Source organism: Cnephaeus nilssonii, assembly GCF_951640355.1.
Source record: "Cnephaeus nilssonii genome assembly, chromosome: X".
Lineage (NCBI taxonomy): Eukaryota > Metazoa > Chordata > Mammalia > Chiroptera > Vespertilionidae > Cnephaeus > Cnephaeus nilssonii.
The window spans coordinates 109877122-109897955 of NC_137071.1; the positions used below are offsets into that span (position 1 = coordinate 109877122).

The following is a 20834-nucleotide window of genomic DNA, read 5'->3' on the forward strand; positions in this document are numbered from 1 at the left end:
AAGTAGAGTTTCCCATAATAACTATACCAGTCTGTATTTCCACTAAGAGTGTACTAGGTTTCCCTTTTTCCTACATCCTTGCCAGCACTTGTTTGTTAATTTATTGATGGTAGCCATTCTGGCCGGTGTGAGGTGATATATCATTGTGGTTTTAATTTATATCTCATTGATAATTAGTGATGTTGAACATTTTCTCATATGTCTATTGTCCATCTTTATGTCCTCTTTGGAGAAGTGTCTGTTCAGGTCATTTGCCCATTTTTTAATTGGGTTGTTTGTCTCCCTTTTATTGAGTTGTATGAGTTCTTTATATATTTTGGAAATTAACCTTTTATCAGATGTGTCATTGGCAAATATGTCCTCCCATACAGTGGGTTCCCTTTTCATTTTGTGGCGGTTTCTTTTGCTGTGCAGAACCTTTTGGTTTGATGTAGTCCCATTTGTTTATTTGTTCCTTGGTTTCCCTTGCCCTAGGAGACATATAGGCAAAAATATTGCTGCAAGAGATGTCTAAGATTTTACTGCCAATATTTTCTTTTAGGATTTTTATGGTTTCACAGCTTACATTTAAGTCTTTTATACATTTTGAGTTTGTTTTTATGTATAGTGTTAGTTGATGGTCTAGTTGCATTTTTTTGCATGTACCAGTCCAATTTTCCCAACACCATTTATTGAAAAGACTGTCTTTATTCCATTGTATCCTCTTGCCACCTTTGTCAAATATTAATTGACCATATAGTTGTAGATTTATTTCTGGGGTCTCTTTTCTGTTGCAATGATCTATTTGTCTGTTCTTATGCCAGTGCAAGTCTGTTTTGATTATAGTGGCTTTGTAGTATAGTTTGATACCAGGTATTCTGATACCTCCAACTTTGTTCTTCTTTCTCAAGATTGCTGAGGTTATTCAGACTCTTTTTTGGTTCCTTATAAATTTTTGAAATATTCATTCTAGGTCTGTGAAACGTGCTATGGTATTTTAATAAGAATTCTGTTGAATCTATAGATTACTTTTCAGTAGTATGGACACTTTAATGATTTAATTCTTCTAACTCATTAACATGGTATATGCTTCCACTTATTTGTATCTTCTTCAGCTTCTTTCTCCAATGTCCTATAGTTTTCCGAGTAGAGGTCTTTTACCTCCTTGGTTAAATTTATTCCTATATACCTTTTTTTTCTTGCAATAGTAAAAGGGATTGTTCTCTTAATTTCTCTTTTTGTTTTTCATTATTGGTGTATAGAAATGCCACTGAATATTAATTTTGTATCCTGCTACTTTGCCAAATTCATTTATTAGATCTAGTAGCTTTTTGGTGGAAACTTATAGGGTTTTTTATGTACAATATCATGTAATGACAGTTTTAATTCCTCCTTTCCAATTCGAATGCCTTTTGTTTCTTCTTTTTGTCTGATTACTATGGCTAGAACTTCCAGTACTATGTTGACTAAGAGTGGTGAAAATGGACAACCCTGTCATGTTCCTGATATTAAGAGAAATTCTTTTAGTTTTTTTCCCATTGAGTATTATATTGGCTATAGATTTTTCTTACATGGCCTTCATTATGTTGAAGTATGTTCCATCTATTCTCATTTATCTGAGAATTTTTATCATAAATGGGTGCTAGATTTTATCACATGTTTTTTGTGACATCTATTGATATGATCATGTGGTTTTTATCCTTCATTTTATATGATATATCATGTTTATTGATTTGTGGATATTGTATCAACCTTGCCTCCCTGGAGTATATCCTACTTGAACATGGAGTATGATCTTCATAATGTATTGCTGGATCATGTTTGTTAATATTTTGTTGAGTATTTTAGCATGTATGTTCAGGGATATTGGCTTATAATTTTCTTTCTTTGTAGTGTCTTTATCTGGTTTTGGAATTAGGATAATGCTGGCCTGATAGAATGAGCTTGGGTGTTTTTACTCCTCTTGAATGTTTTGGAGTAGTTTGATGATAGGTGTTAGTTCATCTTTGAAAGATTGAAAAAATTTGACTGTGAAGCCATCCGGTCCAAGATTGGTATTTTTTTGGATTTTTTTTTTATTACTGCTTCAGTTTTACTTGTTGTAATCTGTCTATTCAGATTATCTGATTCTTCCTTATTCCGTTTTGGAATATTGTATGTTTCTTGTAATGTTTCCATTTGGTCCAAGTTCTCCAATTTATTGGCATATAGTTGTTCATAATATTTTTTTTACAATCCTTTGTATTTCTTTGGTGTCAGTTTTTACTTTTCTTTCTGATTTTATTTATTTGAGTCCTCTCTTTTTTCATGATGAGTCTGGTTAAGTGTTTATCAATCTTGCTTATCTTTTCAAAGAACCAGCTCTTGGTTTCATTGATTCTTTGTATTGTTTTTTTTACTCTATTTCATTTATTTCTACTGTGATCTTTATTATTTCCTTCCTTCTACTCACTTTGGGCTTTGTTGTGTGTTTTTTGTTTGTTTTTGAGGGGTTTTTTTTCTGTTCTTTCAAGTGTAAAGTTAGTTTATTGAATTTCTTATTGTTTCTTGAGGCCTGTAATGCTATGAATTTCCCTCTTAGGACTGCTTTCACTAGTCCCATAGATTTTGTGTTATTTTGTTCTCATTTTCATATGTTTCCAGGTAATTTTTTATTTCTTCCTTGATTTCATTGTTAACCCTTTTATTGTTTAGTAATATGAATTTAGCCTCTATGATTTTGTGTGTTTTTCCTTTTTTTCTTGTGTTTGATTTCTAGTTTCATGCCATTATGATCAGAGAAGATGCTTGATATGATTTCAATCTTCTTAAATTTATTGAGACTTATTTTGTGTTCTAACATGTGATCTATTCTAGAAAATGTTCCATGTATGCTTGAAAATAATGTATATTCTGCTGCTTTGGTGTGAAATGTTCTGAAGATATCAATTAAATCCATCTAATCTAGTGTGTCATTTAAGGCCATCATTTGTTTCCTTGTTGATTTTCTGTTTGGAAAATCTATCCATTTATGTAAATGGCGTGTTAAAATCCCATACTATGACTGTATTACTCTCAGTCTCTCCTTTTATGTCCATCAAGATTGCTTTACATATTGAGGTGCTCTTATGTTGGGTACATAAATACTTACCAGAATTATATTGCTCCTTTTATGATTGTGCAGTGTTCTTCATTGTCTCTTAATGTAGCCTTTGTTTTATTTTGTCAGATACAAGTATTTCTACCCCAATTTTTTATTTCATTTCCATTTCCATGAAATATTTTTCCATTCCTTTACTTTTAGTCTGTGTATATCTTTCATTCTGAGGTGGGTCTCTTGTAGACAGCATATATATATAGGTCTTGCTTTCTTATCCATTCAGCTAGCCTATGTCTTTTAATTGGAGCACTTAAGGTATTTACATTTAAAGTGATTACTGATAGGTTTGTATTTATTGCCATTTTATTCTTTTAACTCTTTTCCTCTGTTTCTTCTTCTTCTACTACTACTACTACTTTTAAAGCCGACCCTTTAACATTTTTTTGTAATAGTGTTTTGCTGGTAACAAACTTCTTTGGCTTTTTCTTCTCTGGGAAGCTCTTCATTTCTCCTTCAATTTTAAATGATAGCCTTACTGGGTAAAGTAGTCTTGGTTGTAGGTCCTTGCTTTTCATCACTTTGAACATTTCATGCCAATTAATTTTGGCCTGAAATGTTTCTGTTGAGAAGTCACCTGACTGTATTGTGGGTGCTCCTTTGTAGGTAGAATCAAACCTCAGTTCTGCAACATCTCCCATTCAAACAGTTCTGGTCTTGATCAAGTTTTTCATGGGGAAAAATGGTTGTTGAACAAAACTTCAGTTCTCAATCCGACAAACCTTTCATGCTGATACCCGTATTATCAGTGACGTATCTGTCAGGTGACAAAGGAATGAATGCCTGAGTATGAGTTCGTTTACCACTAAACCTCATGTTGTTAATATCTCAGGAAATTGTGTTGTGAATATTGTTCTCTTTTTTTTTGCGAGTAGGGACTTTAAATTGAATCTTCGACTCGTCTACATTCCGAAAACCCACAACTTTTCAAGAAAAATAATATCTTGAAACAAGTTGAATATGATTTGAAGAGCTAATATCAAAACTTGGGTAGCCAGCAAATGTTTTATTGAAGTATTTGCCCAAGTATGAAGAAATACTTCCGGGATAAAACTTACAGTCAGGGCACTTCTTGTAATGGACACTGCTCCTGCCCACCTCCAGGGTTGGAGGCCAAGTTGGTGGAGGAGTATAGCTTCATCACTCTTAGGTTCTTACCACCTAACACAATTCCTGTCATCTAGCCCATGAACCAGCAGATCATTTCTAATTTTAAGAATATCTACAAAAAAAGAGGTGTTTTGAGGTGACCTCTGAAACTAATTTAACTCTCAGGGAGTTCTGGAAGGAACATTTAAATATCCTCACTTGTTTGAGGATCATAGTCAAAGCATGGGGCAAGTGTCTTCCAGGACCATGCATTTAGCCTGAAAGAAATTGTGGCCTGAGTCTGTGGCTGAAAGAGACTTTGAGGATGAGCCTGTGTCTGATGTGGAGGATATTGTTTCTGTGCAAGTCTAGGTGCTTAGAGGTGGATCATGATGATGTGGAGGAATTGGTGGAGGACCAAAACACTGAACTGACCACCACGGAACTCTAAGACCTTCAGTGGGAGTAACAACAGATGGCAGCTGAGGAGCTCTCTTCAGAGGAGGAGGAGGAAAGGGAGGATATTCCTACTTTACTAATCAAAGAAATGCACGGGAAATGAGGAGAAATGCAAAGTTTTGTTGAGAAATATCACCTTAACAAAGAAGCAGCAAACTGTATGATAAACTTGTTCAATGACAATGCAGTGTTTCATTTCAGGCAAGTGTGAAAACACAGGCAAAACAAACATCAATGGATAGGTTTTTAGTGAGACAGAAGCCTAGTGAACCTGAAACAAGTTCTAGTGCAGCACAGACAAAAGAGAGAAATAAACCCAGAAAAATAGCTACCTGACATTTTTATGGAAGAGGACTCCCCTTCAAACAATAACATCCTTCCATCCCTCTATCCCTCCTCTCCACAATCAGTCATCAGTAGTTCTGAACATTAAAGATAAGTTTTAGTATGTACATAAATTTTCATTTTTTTACTGTTCATTTCCTTTTTGTCAAATTTTCATTTACATTTCATGTCCATTTGTTTTTAAAGTATTTATGTATAGATTAAACAGTACATTAGATGTGTACTGTAAATAAGAAAGGTTAAAACAGGGAATCATTTGTGGGTCTGGAACAGATTAATTCAATGTGCATTTTTTCCTAATGGGGGAAAAATAATTCAGTTTTCAAACAAATCACTTCTTAAACAGCCTTCCAGAATGAATTAAGTTTGAGAACTGAGGTTCCACTATAATTTGCTGCTTTTATCTTGCTGCTTTTGAGATTTTCTCAAATAGCTTTGACAGTAAATGGGGGAAAAATAATTCAGTTTTCCAACAAGTCACTTCTTAAACAGCCTTCCAGAATGAATTAAGTTTGAGAACTGAGGTTCCACTATAATTTGCTGCTTTTATCTTGCTGCTTTTGAGATTCTCTCTTTGTTTTTAACTTTGCCACTTTAATTATGATGTGTCTTGGTGTGGGACTCTTTGAGTCCATCTTGTTTGGGACTCTGCGCTTCCTGGACTTGTATGTCTTTTTCCTTCACCAAGTTAGGAAAGTTTTCCGTCATTATTTCTTCAAATAAGTTCTTGATCCCTTGTTCTCTCTCTTCTCCTCCAGGTAACCCTATTAAGTCTCATGTTGTCCCAAAATGCCCTTAAACTGTCCTCATTCATTTTCATCCTTTTTTTCTTTTTGCTGCAATGATTGGGTGGTTTTTTCCTACCTAGTCTTCCAAATCACTGATTAGATCCTCTGCTTCATCCAGCCTACTTTTCATTCCTTCATGTGTATTATTGTCACATATGGTGTTCTTCATTTTTGGCTGGTTCTTTTTCATGGTTTCCATGTAATTTTTCATGCTGTTGTAGTTCTCACTAAGTTGCTTGAGCATCCTTATTACCATTAATTTGAACTGTATATCTGATAAATCACTTGCCTCCATTTCATATAGCTCTTTGTTTTTAACTTTGCCACTTTAATTATGATGTGTCTTGGTGTGGGACTCTTTGAGTCCATCTTTTTTGGGACTCTGCGCTTCCTGGACTTGTATGTCTTTTTCCTTCACCAAGTTAGGAAAGTTTTCAGTCATTATTTCTTCAAATAAGTTCTTGATCCCTTGTAGCTCTTTTAGACTCTCCTTAGGTAATTCTAGTCCACACCACCCTCTCTCTGCCAGAGTCCAGAGTGAGTGGCTGTGAAGGAGATTTTGCACATTGGCCCTTCAAGAGGATGCATGTGTCTCCAGTGGATTCCATGTCTCCTTAATGGACATAAACCCCACTGCTTTTTACAGACAGATGTTATGTAGGCACCTCTTTCCAGCTCTGGTCCTCTTGACTGGGGAGCCTGGCCTGGGGTTTAGGCTCCACACTTCTCAAAGGGAGCCCTCCTATAGGTGAGATACCCCTTTGGAACCTCAGCCCCTTCCCATGGAAGTGGGGCCAGCCCTTTTCACATCTCTGCCCTTCCTGCCAATCTCAATGTGGCTTCTTCTGTAAATCCTTGGTTATAAAACTCCTCTTCAGCTATTCTTTTCTTAAATTTTTATTTATTGACTTGAGAGACAGAGAGAAGTAGAAACATCTAATAAATTTTTGTTCCACTTATTTATGCATTCATTGGTTGCTTCTTGTATGTGCCCAGACCCGGGACCCTTCAGTCCACAGGCTGACACTCTATCCACTGAGCCAAACTGGTAGGGCGTGGCCAAAGACTTTAATAGATACCTCACCAAAGAAGATATACAGATGGAAAATAAGCATATGAAAAGATGCTCCACATCATATGTCATCAGGGAAATACAAATTAAAACGAGTTACCACTGCATACCTAGAAGAATGTCCAAAATCCAGAACACTGACACTAAATACTGGTAAGAATATGGAGCAGCAGGAACTCTCATTCATTGCTGGTGGAAATGCAAAATGGTACGGCTACTTTGGAAGAAAGGCTGACAGTTTTTTATAAAACTAAACATGCTCTTACCACATGATCTAGTGATTGTGCTGCTTGGTATTTACCCAAAGGAGTTGAAAATTTATGCCCACCCAAAAACATGCACATAAATGTTTACAGCAGTTTTATTCATAATTGCCAAAAGTTGGAAGCAACCACAATGTTCTTTAGGAAATTAATGGATAAATAAAATATGATATATCCAGAAAATGGAATATTATTCAACACTAAATAGAAATGAGCTATCAAGCCATGAAAAGGCATGGAGGAACCTTAAATGTGTATTATTAAGTTGAAAAAGCCTATCTGGAAAGGCTATATACTGCACCATTCCAACAATATGACATTCTAGAAAAGGCAAAACTATGGGGACAGTGAAAAAGATCAGTGGTTGTCGGGTTGGGGAAGAATGAATAAGCAGAGGATTTTTAGAAGAGTGAAAATATTCTGTATTATACTTATAATGATGAACATTTGTCCAAACCCATAGAATGTACAACATCAGCGTGAAACCTATAGGGCTTTTGGGTAATAATGATGTGTCAATATAGGTTCATCAGTTGTAACAAGTGTACCACTCTGGTGGGGGATGTTGATAATGGGGACAGTTATATATATGTGGGGGCAGGGGTTATATGTGAAATCCCTGTACCTTCCCTTCAATTTTGCTGTGAACCTAAAACTGCTCTAAAAATAGTCTTTATTTAAGAAAAAAACAGGAGGGAAGAAGGAAAGAAAAAGAGGGATAGAGGGAGTGAAGAGAGGAGCGGCAAGAGAGGAGAGAAAGAAACACACTAAAATGCCATCTGGTAAACTGTTTTCAGATTCTATTTCTATTTCACTTCTGCCAGTTTAAGCTACATTGTTTTAACTCTTGTAAAGAGCTGGAATTAAGGCCTTACCCACCATTTGTCCATGATCAATTTCTGTAAACAGTTTTCCAGAGTGTACAGTGATAAGTAATCTAGACAGTGAAACTGTAATACAACAAATTATTTTGCTTGTCATTTCTTTTTAGGTGATAATAGTAGAACTGTGAATGTGGATTCCACTGCAATGACGCTACCTATGTCTGATCCAACTGCGTGGGCCACAGCAATGAATAATCTTGGAATGGCACCACTGGGAATTGCTGGACAACCAATTTTACCTGGTATGCTATTTTAATCACCTCACAAGTATTTCTTTTTATTGACCATGTGGTCATAAATATAACAGTATGACAATTTGTTTTGATGTTGACATTTACTAGATTCTGCCTAGAGTGTGCATTTTTTTGTAACATGAGCTTTATCAAGGCTGAGTGGCTAGTATTTACTAGTGTACTCCCTATTGCCCTATGAGCGAGTTGTGGGTATATCTGAGGCATGGCATGGTCATTGAACATTTAAACAACAGGATTTGGCAAGAGATTATGCAGCTTCTCTAAATTTATGGATTTCTTAGAGGAGGCAAATAAACATGGAGCTGGAATAAGAACTGACTGAGTCATCCCCAAAAATCTGAGATTCCTAAAAGGAAGGAAAGGAAAATTTGGTAACTTTTCATATTTTTTAAACAAGTTAACCCATAAGAGAATGGTCATGGTGTCCCTAAATCTATCTTCATAAAGATAAAATCAGAAAAAAATGCCCAGCACCTGAAGGGTTTATAGTTTAGACAAAAAAAAATCTTCCTGGACTCTCAGAGCAATTAACCATTGGAATGGATTTGTGAAGACATTTATTAGGGAATTACCATCTCAGGAAACTTGGCATGCTTTGTAAACATCCTAAATATTAATCTCCCCAGATTCATTTAATTGTGGTCTTACTTTAAAGCATGACAGGATCAGGCCAATCTAGGACCTTGCTACTCAAAATGTGCTGTGCATAACCTGGGAGTTGTTGAGAATCCGGAATCTCAGGCCCCAGCCCAGACATACTGATGCAGAAGCTGCATTTTAACATATTCCCCAGGTTATTCATAAGCACATAAAAGCTGAGAAACAGATCTAGAGTGATACCACTTTGTTGTTCCATTTGTTTATATAATTATCAACTCCCACCCCCCCAAAAATAACTTCACAATTCCAGACTAGATTTTGAATTCTTGTAGGTTATAATGATGGTAAGGTAGGGTAGGCAACAATGATACATAATAATCTTCATAATCAATTAAGAAACATGATTACATTGAAAGCTTTGAAACAGGCATCAGAGCAGCCAAACATAAAGAAAAATATGTGCAAGAGAAATGGGTGAAGATAAAAAAGGAGCTTGGATTCTATATGTAGCAGAGGCAAAGAACTGTTTCATCAAACTATAATTCATACCATGAACTGTAGGTGACTAGCCCCCTTTGTTAACATCTTGTTTTCTTAAGGACTATGAAGAAATGGCTTCTCAGCAGCCCCTTCAACCTTGTGATCTAGCGATCTTTGAGCTTTGCTTCAGGAAAACTTACTGACTTTTTGAAAACCTGGTCTTAGAAATATTGATATTTAGTTCAGTAGTGTCCTTCTTGTCATAAAAGCACATGTGACAATATAGCTAGACTAGACTGAGACATACTTTGTAAAGCTACATGTAAAATCAACTTGAGGTACGAGTGAACTGATTTTTCTCCTCTCTGTATTATTTTAGGAAGACAGTTTTACCATCAAGATTAGAACATTGGCTCTGAATCTATACTGTGTAGGTTCAAGTAAATCCCTGCTCTGCCATTAAGTAGCTCTGTAACTTTTAGAAGTTACCTCTCTGTGTCTCAGTTTTCTTTGTCTATAAAATGGAGATAATAGCCCCATTGTCACAGTGTTGTTATGAGGATTAATGAGTTAATACATGTAAAGTCTTAGAATGATGTCTGGCTCACAGTAATCTCTCAATGAATTTGTCTATGTTTTAAGTTCACATGTGATATATAGTTCACAAAAAGTTGAATTATGGCTCATTTGTATTCTTAATAACAGTAAAGTATAATGAATGCAGCCGTGAATTTTTTCCCCCTGGAGAAGCACTGGACAATGGCAGGTGAAGAGAACAGTGTATGTCTGACAGTGCTAATGACTGTTCCCTATAAATGTGGTGGTTTCTCAGAAATGGAAGATTGGCACCATACTCCAATACTGCCTACCTTTCTTCTTGCCAAAGTTTGAGGAACAGGATCCCTGCAATCTTTATTAAGTATCTAGAGGCCCAGTGTACAAAATTTGTGCACAGGGGGTGGCGTTCCTCAGCGGCCTGCACCCTCTTCACTCTGGCAGTCTGACACCCCTCTCACAATCCAGGCCGCTGGCTCCTAACCACTCGCTTGCCTGCCTGCCTGATCACCCCTAACTGCCTCTGTCAGCCTGATCGCCACCTAACCACTCCCCTGCTGGCCTGATGGCCCACAAATGCCCTCCCCTGCTGGCATGATGGCCCCCAACTGCCCTTCCCTGCCAGCCTGATTGCCTCCACTGTCCTCCCCTGCCAGCCTGATCACCCCGACCCACCTCTGCCTCGACCTCCACCACTGTGGCTTTGTCCAGAAGGAAGTTGGATGTCCAGAAGATGGCCGGTCACCCAGTCTAATTAGCATATACACTTTTATTTTTATAGATATTTTAACTGAACAGGATAAAACATCTCCCCAATTCTCTTCCCACTCATAAAATTCCTTAAAATGTAAAAAGTTGCAATGAGCCACATGGAATTGTTCCCTGAGGTCACCATGAATGGCTCCATAATTCAGCTTATTTTTCTGTCCCTTAGGAGATTTCCTATTGAGCCAGTAGTCTTTTCTTTGTCATGTCTTATCTGGCCTTTCTGCAACAATAGAAAAGTCTTTTGGCCTTGATTAAAACAAATGATAGATAAGCTTTCTTGTCTTCCCCCAGAGCTCAAATCCATATTAACATGGATGCTGAGTCTTTTGGACTCATAGCTGTCATCAGACTAATGTCTGGCTTATTCTATTCATTGAATGGGGAGCAGAAACAGACCATCTCTAGGGTGTGGTGTGGAGCTTCCTTTCATCTAAAATGGTGTTTTGTACAGCTGCTGTTCAATAAAGTTAACCCACAATGATGGCAGATTAGGAGGTCTCCTCTGGCTGCTGGCTTTCTTTCCTGAAAGGATGTTTGTTTTTCCAAGCTAGTCAAATAAGACTAATGTTAGATTTCACATGAAAAGATGCACCAAAAAGAGTTAAGCCTTCTGTTTAGGAATCATTGTTCTCCCCATCATACCAGATAAATCCAAGGATGGACCAATTAAGGGGTACCCTTTGAATACTTTGTGCTGCTTCCTTTATTTTCCCTCAATTAAAATATCCTTAGCATTTAAATGTGGAGCTTGTGAAGTCCCAGGAGGAAAAGAGTCCCTCATTATGTGATTCCACTGTATTGACTATGCCTCATCCATAATGAGAGATGTTGGAAAATATGGACTTATAGAACTTACTAGAGGCCCGGTGCATGAAAATTCATGCACTGGAGGGGGGGGTCCCTCAGCCCGGCCTGCCCCCTCTCACAGTCTGGGAGCGCTCAGGGGCAGGAGGCATCCCAGCGATCAGGGGAAGGCGACGCCCCATCACACCTCTGCTGCTGCTGCTGCCACTGCCGGCAGCACAAGCCTCGGCCAGCCCTGGTTACCTGTGCCTCGGGTGGCCCTGGACATCTGGGAAGCCACCATCTGAGGCTTGCCTGTGCCTCGGGCCGGCTCTGGGCGGCTGGGCAGCCACCATTTGAGGCTTGCCTGCGCCTTGGGCCGGCCCTGGGTGGCTGGGGGGCGGAGGGGACTGGGAGACTCAGGAGGCAGGCGCGCAGAGCGGCCGGGCCCACCTGGGGATGAGCCTGGCCTTGCCGAATGCCTGCCGCCCCGGCAGGGCTGAGGGGACTGGGCGCCGCTGTCTTGTGGCTATAGGTGCTGACTTATTTGAGGGTGTGGCAGTCAATTAGCATATTCCCTCCTTATTGGCTGTGGGTGCTGCCATCTTTGAGGGTAGGGAAGTCAATTAACATATTCCCTCCTTATTGGCTGTGGGTGCCGCCATTTTTTAGTGCGGGGCAGTCAATTAGCATATTTGCTCCTTATTGGCTGTGGGCGCTGCCATCTTTGCAACCATGTGAAGGTCAATTAGCATATTCCCTCTTTATTAGATAGAATTTCCAGAGCAAGACCCTGCCCTTCTATGAGCATTGTACTTCTGAAGAAGGCAGTTCTTTTTTAAAAAAACTTGATTGTTGAAAGTATTATATATGCCCCCTTTTTTCCCCATTGACCCCCTCCATCCCACACCTGCCCCCTCAAGCCCCAAGGAGATTCATGGTGCAAGCATTCTAGCCCTCATTGTATTGTGAGTTCTTCCATAGTAGCTAATGAGGTTTTTGTTTTGTTTTGTTTTTTTGTCTATGTGTTCTTAGTTACTAGCACAGAAACTGGCATATAGTAAAACTAGTGGCCCAGTGCACAAAATTTGTGCACAGGGGGATGTCCCTCAGCCCAGCCTGCACCCTCTCCAATCTGGGACCCCTCAGTAGATAGGGCCTAAACCAGCAGTCTGACATCCCTCTCATAATCCGGGACCACTGGCTCCTAACTGCTTGCCTGCCTGCCTGCCTGATTGCCTCTAACCACTTCTGCCTGCCAGCCTGATCACCCCCTAACTGCTCCCCTGCCAGCCTGGTTGCCCCCAACTGCCCTCCCCTGCCAGCCCCAATCACCCACAAAAGCCCTCCCCTGCTGGCCCGATCGCCCCCAACTGCCTTCCCCTGCCACGACCCGCCTCCTCCTCAGGGACCCACCTCCGCTGTGCATGTGGCCATCTTGTGGTGGCCATCTTGTGATGACATTGCGTGTGAGGTCCACCTAGGCTTTTATTAGTATAGATAAAAGTTTGGTTTGGGGAGGAGTGAGAGAATAAGCAAGCATATGAAAATCAAATTCTAGATACAATATTATGAGAACACATAGGAGGGAGTAATTAATTCCAGTGAGGTGTTTTCACAGGCAAAGTGACACTGAGATAACCCTTGAAAAATGAGTAGGATTTGACAGGTAGAGATAACTGTTGGGGGAGGGGAGGGAGATGAGAAAGACAATTAAGGCAGAACTCCTTATGAATTTAAGAACCAAGTTCATTGTAGCAAAATAATGCTGTTAATTACATATGTTCCTTGTCTGTTCGTGTAAACAATCCTAGCAAGAACTTTACTTGCTAACATTTAATAGGTACTTTGAATTAATATATATTTTGAAAATAGTAATACTTTGCTGTCCTTTAAAAAAAAAACTGGTAATTTAGATCATTCTCTCCCCACCCCCACCGAATTAGTCCAGAGTTTGGTCCATTATAAATTCTCATAGTTTTATCTCAAAACATTTTATTGGGAATAATTCCTGAGGGCATACCCATGCTCAGTTTGCTAACTTGTTACATGAGCCAGGTCCTACCTTAACTTTTCAGCTGGTCTGAAACAAGGGTTTTTATGACCTCCTGGAGAAGCAGGATAGTTGCTGGTAGATTTTGAGTCTCATTGTGCAAAAATTTGGAAACTTTGCTCTATTTCAAAAAGGGCTGGTGATAAGTCTAAGGTCATATTGCAGCCCAGCCAAGCTGTCCTTAGAAATCTGTGTTCTCTCTTCAGGTTGACTGCCTGAAAAGTCTTTTTAAGGATCTGCATAGAGAGGACACAATCAGGACTGTAGTGAGTTAAAATATCTCGATACCCAGGCATAATTCTTAATTTTCCAGTGAATTTTGTAGCAACTCTAAAGAAATAGCAATAATGTCCTGGAAATGTATACCTGAATTGGAATCATCTATATATATATAAAAGGCTAAGTGACCATCACATCTGAAACAACCAAACGGATGACCAAACAGGCTGCATGGGGCGACCAGGCTGGCAGGGGGGGCAGTTGGGGGTGACCAGGCTGGTAGGTGGGGGGCAGTGAGAAGCGACCAAACAACTGAGCAGCAGGCTGCATGGGGCAACCAGTCCAGCAGTGGGGGGTTAGTGAGGGGCAACCAAACGATCGAGCAGCAGGCTGCGTGAGGTGACCAGGCTGGCAGGGTTGTTAGTGAGGGGCGACCAAACAACTGAGCAGCAGGCTGCGTGGGGCAACCAAGCCAGCAAGGGGGCAGTTAGGGGCGACCAGGCTGGTGGGGGGGGCAGTGAGGGGCAACTAGGCCAGCAGGGGGTTCACTAAGGGGCGACCAGGCTGGTAAGGGAGGTAGTTGGGGACGACCAGGCCGGCGGGGGGGGGGCAGTTGGGGGCAACCAAGCCAGTAGGGGAGGTAGTTGGGGGCGACTATGCTGGCAGGGGGGCAGTTGTGGGTGACCATGCCAGCAGGGGGGGCAGTTAGGAGTGATTAGGCAAGCAGGCAGGTGAGTAGTTAGGAGTCAGTTGTCCCGGATTGTGAGAGGCATGTCCGACTGCTGGTTTAGGCCCGATCCTACAGGGCCCAATCCTAAACCAGCAGTCAGACATCCCCAAGGGGTTCCAGATTGGAGAGGGTGCAGTGTACTATACATCTAGTACAGTGTCAATCATCTGGCATTGTTCCTACTGGCCGGTCCACAGAGCTATAGTACAGTGACAACACTTGCTCAATACAGTGGCTCTAGGGAAATTAATTATATAGAAGTATTTTGTTATTCATCTGCCATGTTTTTGTAGTACATCTGCTTTACCTTCTACATGCAATTAAATTAATTCATTAAAACAATTGTCATAGTACATTGAGTAGCATTGCAGTGGTTAAGAGCATCAGAGTTAGACTAACCTGACTTTGAATCCTTGGTCTGCCCCTTACTGACTGTGTAACCTTGAGCAAGTAACTAAACCCCTCTGAGCCCATGTTTCTTTATCTATAAAATGAAAAAAAGAAAAATACCTAGCTCACAGGTCTTTTGGAGTGAGATTATATAAAATACTTAGCACAATGCTTAGCACCTTGTCAGCACCCAATAAACAATTATATTGATCACATTTATTGATGATACAACATTGCAACTGTTTGCTTGACTTTTTCCAAACTAAACTATGAGGTCAAGGATTTTGTCTTACTCGTTTCTCCAAACCGAACACCTGGTAGAGAGTGTGACATCAAAATATTGAATGGATGGACAAATGGATGATTGAACTGCAGCATAGAAATGACATTTGCCTCCTTTGTAATTCCCTAGCTCAGATGTGTACAGAGAATGGAGGCTGATAATATTGCCAGGTAACTATCTACTCTAGGCTGAGTAAGTACAAGTCCCTAGCCAGCACAAAGGGTTAAGGCTACACTGAAACATTACATGATTTTAACTCTGAGGAACTAGCTAGCCCAACTAACACACAGCATTTGCAGCATTTCCAGTAAGCTGGGATTTGGGGAAGTGCACGGTTCAGAAAAGGGAGTACAAAGCAACATCTTATGACACTGCCACCAATGACTGTGGCAAGAGTCAATAAAGCATTGGGGAAAGTGCTAGAAAAATAAATGGTAAAAGCAAAACAAAACAGGGTATTTATTGTGAAAAGGAATTTGAAGGAATACATTTGGCCTTTTCCACAATCTTACCTTATAAAATAGTAATATGCAAATTGACCGCACCTTTGCTACACCCAAGCCACGCCCACCAGCCAGAGCCCACCAGCCAATCAGGGTGAGTATGCAAATTACCCAACAAAGATGGTGGTTAATTTGCATACGCTGAGGGAGGGAGGAGTGAAGACTGAAGACAACTTAGAAGGAAGAGGGAGGAAAAGCAGGAAGCAAGGTGGCTGCCAGAGGGAAAGCACAGGCGGAGCGCAGCGGGGCGGAGGGTGCACGGTGGGGCGGAGCGCGGCGGGGCGGAGCGCGGCGGAGCGCAGCGGGGCGGAGCGCGGCGGGGCGGAGCGCGGCGGGGCGGAGTGCGGCGGGGCGGGGCGCGGCGGGGCAGGGCAGAGCACAGCGGGGCGGAGGGAGCGCGGCGGGGCAGAGCGCGCCGGGGCGGAGCGGGGCGGGGCGGAGTGTGGCGGGGCGGAGCGCAGCGGGGCGGGGCGCGGCGGGGTGGAGCGCGGTGGGCGGCAGCGGCGCGCGGGTGCAGGTGTGGTGGCCCCAAGGCTGCGGCAGTGGCAGTGCACGCGGCCAAAGCAGCCGCTTGCAGGATTGAATCCTGCAAATGGGCTACTAGTATTTTATAAAGTGATTTCAAATCTCCCTCATAAGATTAAATTCCTAACATAAGTGGTAGTACTAAGTACTTGCTGATAGTACTCCTCAAGCCAGGTCAGGGGCCTGGAAAAGGAAGAGAATTTCTCTAGTGTTCTGTTCCCAAGGTGTTTTAAATTGTTGGACTTCTTTGATTTTTCAGGTTCTTCAATGTTTTAAAAGACCCATGATTTTAAATAGTTATTTTCTTAGTTGGCATTGAAAATTCACGTCTCCTTTGCTGCTTAATGGTTGAAAATAAAGAAGTAATTAATGTGTTAGGAACCTTTGAAATGTCATGTACAACTTGCCTTCTAGCAAGCTCTGCCGGGCAGTGTAGTCTGTGGAACTCTTGGCATATTGAACACAAGGAAGAAAGGGAGTTTATCTACTCTGGCTTTAGCCATATGTCATGAATACATTTGCTTTTAAATGAATTACATAAAATATTAATGTAATCATACCAAACACCAGAGTGGTGAGTACATTAGTCAGGAGTTATATTTACCCTGTGTATTTGTTTTTTGTTTGTCTCCATTTATTAGTAGACAGTACATGGAGATAGGCATTTCTTTCTCAGTCAAAGTGGCAGAACTTGTTTAATGAACTGATGTTTCTGTAATCTGTGTTAAAGTAGAGCTGTGAGTGACAGAGCTATATGAATAACAATGAGGAGGCAGGCAGAACAATAAAAGAAAGACAAACATTTCAGTAGGAGGGAAAAATAGATGGGATTGTTTAGTTGGCACACAATCTAATCTAATCTTTTCCTACTGAAAATTAACAGTTTGTAAATGGGTAAAGTAATGTTAACAGTTTTTCCAAAATCTTATACACAATGAATGAAATTTTCAGTGTTCATATTCCACAGCACAGGAACAGAGTATCAGGGGCCTTAAGTTCTCAAAATTCAAAGGAAGACCTGAACCCCCATCTCCATCAGCCTAGAGCCTGAAATATGGAAGGCTGTCACAAATGTTTGAGAACTGTGGTAATGAATGCCTGAATAAGTGAATTTATTAGTGTATATATGCATGCTTTGAATGACAAGAAGGAAAGTTACCTATCAGGACTAACACCTACCATGCCAGAAGTTTTCTTATCTGTTCTGTCCGTTTATTATTTGAGATAAACCTCATTATTTATCCCCACTTTTACCAAAAAAAAAAAAAGGAAATGGAGGCACACAGATATTAGGAAACCTGCCTCAAGGTCACATCACTAGTATGTGGAGGAGAGTAGGGATATGAGAGTCACAGGGAAGAAGGGAAGGAGTATGTGTGTGTACACATGTATGTTGGGTGAGGTGACATATGCTGGCTAAAAGTAAATTTGTTTTCAGAAAAATAAGATTTACTCTTAGAAGAAAATTTTATAATACCATACATGTCTAGGGTCTTGACCACTCAGCATAACAGACATATAAGAGGATGAGGAATGCCTAAACTCTCTTGGCTGGCTTGCAATGGGGGATGCCCATGTGTCACCCCCTACTGCCTATCTGCCTAATAACAAGACTCCCTCACATTGGGAACATTGTATCTGAAGTTCTGCTTTTGTAAGAACCACAGATTCTTCCCATGGCTTAGATCTACTTCCTTCAAAATCTTAGGCACCCAGGGGATTCAGAGCTACCTTGGGGTCATGCTTACAGGCATTGCCCCTCAGACCTGTGTGTGTGGAGCAGAGTCAAGTTTTCAGGCATAGGACCTGCTACTGCTAATGCAACTGTCCTTACACTATTCAATAGTTTGTTTGCAGTCCACTGTGCATTCTGTAGCAGAGGGCAGGGTTGAGAGGTGAGACAATAAAGAGGTAAAATGCATGCCCTTCTCTTGAATAACTTGCATTTGGATATAGAGACAAAATGTAAACAGTGAAGTACCACCTTTAAATCCAGGCAAGCGGGGCCCCTTCCCTGGGCCCACACCTTAGGGGACCTCATTCTTTGGAATGCCTTTCTTGATATTTTCTAAGTCCCCTTCCAGTACTGAGCATTGACCAGGAAAGTAGTGCCATCAGGGTAAGTGCCCCAAGTCCATCCAGATCAGGTCCTGTTTGGGGGTTTTATAGCAAGAAACACCTTTCTTGAAATTTTCTAAGTTCCCCTCCAGTGTCTAGAACTGACCAGGACTTGCAGTGTCATCTAAGCAAGGAGCCCCAATCTCAAAATGAACCCACATGGACACCAGTTCCCATATCTACTCTTGGAGGTACTCTCCAACCCTCTATCCAACATGTGTAGTCATCTAGGAGCCTCAGAATTCATGCCTATGGGGTTCTCCCATAGTCTTGGTTCCAGGAGAGAAGCCTGGCAAGTAAATCACTCCAGCTGCCTGGTATGGTATCCTATCTAATAAAGAGGTAATATGCAAATTGACCATCACTCCAACACAAGATGGCTGCCCCCATGTGGTCAAAGATGGCCACCCCCATGTGGACACAAGATGGCCGCCACAAGATAGCCAGCAGGGGAGGGCAGTTGTGGGCGATCAGGCCAGCAGAGAAGGGCAGTTGGGAGGGACCAGGCATGAAAGGGAGGGCAGTTGGGGGGGACCAGGCCAGCAGGGGAGGGCAGTTGGGAGTGAACGGGCCTGCAGGGGAGGGCACTTGGGGGTGACCAGGCCTGCAGAGGAGGGCAGTTAGGGGTGACCAGGCCAGCAGGGGAGGGCAGTTGTGGGTGACCAGGCCTGCAGGGGAGGGCAATTAGGAGTGACCAGGTCTGCTGGGGAGGGCAGTTAGGGGTGACCAGGACAACAGGAGAGGGCTGTTGGGGGTGACCAGGTCTGCAGGGGAGGGCAGTTAGGGGTGACCAGGCTGGCAGGGGAGGGTAGTTAGGGGCAATCGGGCCGGCAGGGGAGCATTTAGGTGTCGATCAGGCTGGCAAGGGAGTGGTTAGGGGGTGATCAGGCTGGCAGGCAGAAGTGGTTAGGGGCAATCAGGCAGGCAGGCAGGTGAGCGGTTGGGAGCCAGCAGTCCTGGATTGTGAGAGGGATGTCAGACTGCCCGTTTAGGCCCGATCCCACCAGGTTCAGGCCTAAATGGGCAGTCGGACATCCCTCGAGAAGTCCCAGATTGGAGAGGGTTCAGGCTGGGCTTAGGTACAGCTTCCCCTTCCCCGCCCCCCCCCCCTGTGCATGAATTTCATGCACCGGGCCTCTAGTTTCTTTAATAGTATCACAGGAGATTGTGCCAACAGAATAGTGTTGATGCTCATTTGGAGTGAATCAAATTGTGTATATAGACAAGCCCCACAAAAATACTTGATTGGGGACCCCCATACATCCTAGAAGCATCCTTGAATGAAACAAAGGATGGTATAAAATAAAATTCAGTGGCAACATGTGTAGAACAAATAGTTTTAGACATAGAGTTAAAAATGAACCAGGATTATCTGGAAAGGGTTCTTTAAGGAGGTTGGGTCTTAAGCCAGGCCTATGGGCATGAGTAGAATTTAAGGAGGCTCAAATGATTCCACACAGGGAGATCAACGTGAAGAAAAACATAAAATAGTTCTTTATTGAGCATTTTGTGCTATGCATTATGTTAAGCACATTACATTCATCATTTTATTTAGTCCTCACAACTCTCTATAAAATAGATAGAATTAATCCTGTTTTGCAAAAGAGGAAATGGAGGTTCAGATGATTCATTCTGCTAAACATATGGTAGAACTAGGACCCAGGTCTGCCTGATCCCCAAAACTGAATGCTCTTAACACCATGCTATACTGCAGAAAGCCAGGGAGTGTTACAAGGGACAGTAAGAAGCCTTGTGTGAATAGAACAGAGGGTGTGTGTTGGAAACCAGTGGAAGGCAAGACCAATAGACAAGGCACAGTCATATTATTAAAGGCCTTGGATGTCAAAATGAGATCTAGAGATAAATAGGCACTAGTCAAATATAACTAAAAAGCCCCATCCCAAAAGGAAAATGCACAAGTATACTTTAATACAGTATTTAAGACCTGGTGCTAATACCATGTTTTCTTAAATATTCTGCCTCTGTGTTAGAGAGATCTTTGGTGTGAAGCTTATAAATTAAAATTCTGCCTCCACTTGACTTTTCCTGGTATCATTTATTGTTCTCTCCTTCTCCTCTTTTAGACTTTGATCCTGCTCTTGGAATGATGACCGGAATTCCACCAATAACTCCAATGATGCCTGGCTTGGGAATAGTACCTCCTCCAATTCCACCAGATATGCCAGTAGTAAAAGAGATCATACACTGTAAAAGCTGCACACTTTTCCCTCCAAATCCAAGTAATATTCTGCTTTTTCTCCACACAAATCGTGTATTTTTGTCTAGGAACACCTTTTTCTTTTTCAAAAGAATATTCAAGCGATTCATAGATGTATGTACAGAAGCTTCACTTAGAAAATTGAAGACAGGAAAATTTTCTCTTACTAGGCAAGGCTGAATTTTATGCACAGAGCAGTAGATTTCTATGTACTGGTGGCAGTACAAATGATAAAGCGTATTTTTAATATCGTCTAGTAAAGAATTCTAGTGTGTTGGAACAGAAAGAGGCACCTGACACAAATTGCTCAACACTGTCATTTGCAGTCTCTCCTTTTCAT

General features: G+C 41.4%; 1 protein-coding gene across 9 annotated transcripts in view; it reads left to right on the top strand.

The window, feature by feature from the left end:
- ENOX2 (ecto-NOX disulfide-thiol exchanger 2) overlaps positions 1 to 20834 on the top strand; it is a 325393-nt gene that overhangs the window by 227838 nt on the left and 76721 nt on the right. For 8 of the 9 annotated variants that reach the window (XM_079765264.1, XM_079765262.1, XM_079765266.1 and 5 more), the window contains 2 exons: positions 8123 to 8257; positions 20361 to 20516. In XM_079765264.1, coding sequence (XP_079621390.1) covers positions 8123 to 8257; positions 20361 to 20516 — 291 coding nt within the window. Of the gene's footprint in view, positions 1 to 7011; positions 7022 to 8122; positions 8258 to 20360; positions 20517 to 20834 lie in introns of those variants that run through there. The other variant, XM_079765267.1, reaches the window with a different exon arrangement.